Genomic DNA, 3,161 nt, shown 5'->3' with positions numbered 1-3,161 from the left:
GTAAATGGTTTACGCTGAGACTAGAATACATTAAGAAAACCAACTTAAAGGCAGCAGCAGAATATTTTTGTCTTCAGGGTAGATTTGGTTAAAAAGTAATCCTTACAAACTACTCACCAGTACTAGAAAGGCAAAAGCTACAGCTGTGTTGAGTCACTTTTGCCTCTGCGACAGTACTTAAACCTTATTTGTCTTAATGTAGCTGCTGAAGGGTTGAAAACACACATACCTTTGGAAGATACCAGGCCACCATGAGCTGGTTGTTTCCTGTTAATCCTCTCAGCATGGGAGGTCTAGCCATAATGAAAGTGATGGTACTGTAACACGTGCCTGAACATTATTGATGCCATAGTGTACAATGTGTCAGGTGGATTTTCACAGGCTGTGCTGTCCAGCTCCAGAGGTGCAACTCATGCTCTACTTCTACAGAGCCCAAGTGAATAGGTGCTGTTATACCTGCTCCGTTAATAGCAAATGATCAGAGCTGATGACGTGTTTCCTACCCTTGCCTGAATCCAGACTTTTGCTGAACCTGCTCCTTATTCAGAGTACTTAGAGAACAACAAATAGTACAATGTTTAATGGGTTTTTTTCCATTCAGCTGTTCTACAGTAGCATAAAATAGTTCCCCCCCTCCCCCCCTCGAGCCTTAACCTTTTTCCAAGCTGTAAGCATTGCTAAGTTTGAATGCTAGGACCACGCACTTTGTGGTGCCATGGATTATAATATGAATCTATTCTTTGGTGCATAAGATGTTCCATGTTAGACTTAATTGAAAGCCAAAGAATTTACACTGCAGAGACTGTCATGAAACAAAGGCAACATCAAACCAAGGACTGGATTCTGCTGTCTTATGTGCACGGAAACTCATGGAATGAGGATGGCTACAGGCTAATTTGACTAATCTGTCAAGATGCTGAGTTTTGTCCATCATATGGAGTAGTTTGGGTTGTTTTTCTTTTTTATATATAAAAAAAAGGCAAAGCATCAATGAACTTCTAAACCAGTGAATTTCTCCTGATACTTCACTGTCTGTCTAGAACTTTTGATTCTGTTCAATCTTGAAAATGTGTGAAGGTGAAAACACCACAGTGAAAGCTACGTGTTGTACTGGCAGATGTATTGGGTCAATGTATATACTTCTGCCTTAGAGGAAGCCTTTATTACGTTTTTAACAACTTTCTAGTGAAGCACAATCTCATGAGTTTCTTGTATAAAATCAAAGTGGTACAATTGTTTACACTGAGATTTTTCTAAATAAAAACTTTTTAAAAAAGCAGTCTTTCTGTAAATGATACAGCACAATGAATATACAGTGACAAGTGCAATAAATTATAGCTTGTATTTACAAGAAGCCTTTAAAATGCAAGAAGTAGAGGTAAGTGCATTTAATACAAGTTTAATATTGATCGAAACAATTTGCTATTAGCTTCTGCTAGACAAATCATGGCTATGCTGCATATCCTTTGTTTGTTAGTTGCGTGAGCTGAATGGGAAAGGTTGCAAATGTTGTTGACGTTCTGTCTTCCTGTAAACAAACTGTCCAGCTAGAGAATGAATGGCCCTTAAACTTTTACATCTGAATTACAGCTGTAGAAGTGTCCTGACTTCCATCCTGGGCAGTTGGTAGCAGATGAGGCAGCTCCACGTGGGGAGTGGAAGGAAGTTGCATAAGAAGTGTATAAAGTTAATATTGCTCAGTCAGATAGTGAACTGGAAAGACCAGCCCAGGCCTGAGTTAATGGTAGTGTTTCTAACACAGGGTGCAGCCAAGCCATCTTATGCTTACAGAGTCAGAGTTAAACAGTGCTTGAAGCATAAGAGGAACTGAAACATTTGCTTTGGCACAATCTTAGATGCTTACTGTCTTGACAGATGTCAGAAGGAGACTGACAGTCTTGGTGTAGTAACTGGTCCTTGTGGATCCAAAAGGATCTTGCATGAGATGCAAGTCTGAAGTGTTAACACCACTTTCTTTAGCTTCACTGCCTCTCCCCTTATTTTTCATTCCCCCAACCCCCAAAAAAACCTCACTTGTTTTGGGTGTTGAGCCGCCCATCTGGAAAAACTGCAGCACATATCCAAGCAACTGCTAAAGGCCAAGCTGCTACGTGAGATTAAGACCATCCCAGCCAAATAAAGCACATGTGGGCATATTACTGCTGTGGAGCTGAGCAGCCACCATGGCATAGGGTCAGTCTGTCAGAAGTCCAGCAGTTTGTTCACACCCCAGTGGGTGGTCCCCACACCCCTTCCTCCCACAAGGCACATACATGGTGTTCTGAAAGGTGGTTCCTCACGGATTTTTTTCCTCCAATTACATGAAAGCAGGGAAGGTTGTACTGAAGTTCATGGTAGCATCACAGAGTCCGTGTCATGACTGTTTGTCAGTGACATCCACAAGCTCTTACTACCATATTCCTGTATTTCTTCAAGATTACATTAGAATTATCATCAAAGTAAAGAACAGATATGGCATTTAGTTTGGTAGGTGCACAGCATGGTTTGGGAACGTAATCAGGATTCATAAGATGAACCTATTGCCAGAAAGAAAACATAGCTGAGACAATGGTATCTCATTTACAAATTCACCTGGTGCTTTGGCATTGAGCTGTCTGGACACTTACCAGAGTTTGTACAATGGCATGATTGGTTGCGTTCATATGGGCGTTGAGTGGGAATGAGCACTCCCCATCACAGTAGTTGGCTGCGTAGCCCTTTGGAGCGATTATCCAGTCCTTTTTAGGGAAACAAACAAAACGTGATTCAACAGACAACTGCATGCAATTAAGAGCAGCTGAAAATTTTCCACTAACTTTTTTTCTTGAGGGTGAAAATGTGTTTTCACTGAAACTATTAGAGTTTTGCTTGGTTTGGTTTTTTGTTTTGGGGTTTTTTTTTGTGAGCCATCACTTTTCCATGGACACATTGATTTTAATGTCCAAAGAATGGTGCCCATCTATGTACAGCTTAACTGCCATGAACTAAGAGAGTTTTATCCCTAAAACTCTTGCTGGGTTGCCTTGCGGGGATTGTGGTTTGGAGGCCTTTATGTTCCAACATTTCCTGCAGGTTAGGTCCTCTGGCTGAACTACCTTTCCTAGGCTGAGTCACAGCCAGTGTCCCCTCATGGAGAAAATCGCATATGTGCACATACAAAG

At 41.2% G+C, this 3,161-nt stretch overlaps 1 protein-coding gene across 1 annotated transcript in view; it reads right to left on the bottom strand.

The window, feature by feature from the left end:
* Nucleotides 1-2,387: 2,387 nt before the first annotated feature.
* Nucleotides 2,388-3,161, bottom strand: part of BMP6 (bone morphogenetic protein 6) — a gene marked incomplete at its 5' end in the record, with an annotated part of 12,122 nt that continues 11,348 nt past the window's right edge. The window contains 2 exons of the mRNA XM_009069898.1: nt 2,388-2,537; nt 2,628-2,738. Coding sequence (XP_009068146.1) covers nt 2,388-2,537; nt 2,628-2,738 — 261 coding nt within the window. The remainder of the gene's footprint in view (nt 2,538-2,627; nt 2,739-3,161) is intronic.

Source organism: Acanthisitta chloris, unplaced genomic scaffold (genome assembly GCF_000695815.1).
Source record: "Acanthisitta chloris isolate BGI_N310 unplaced genomic scaffold, ASM69581v1 scaffold40122, whole genome shotgun sequence".
Taxonomy (NCBI): domain Eukaryota; kingdom Metazoa; phylum Chordata; class Aves; order Passeriformes; family Acanthisittidae; genus Acanthisitta; species Acanthisitta chloris.
This window is presented reverse-complemented; position numbering and strand designations above follow the sequence as displayed.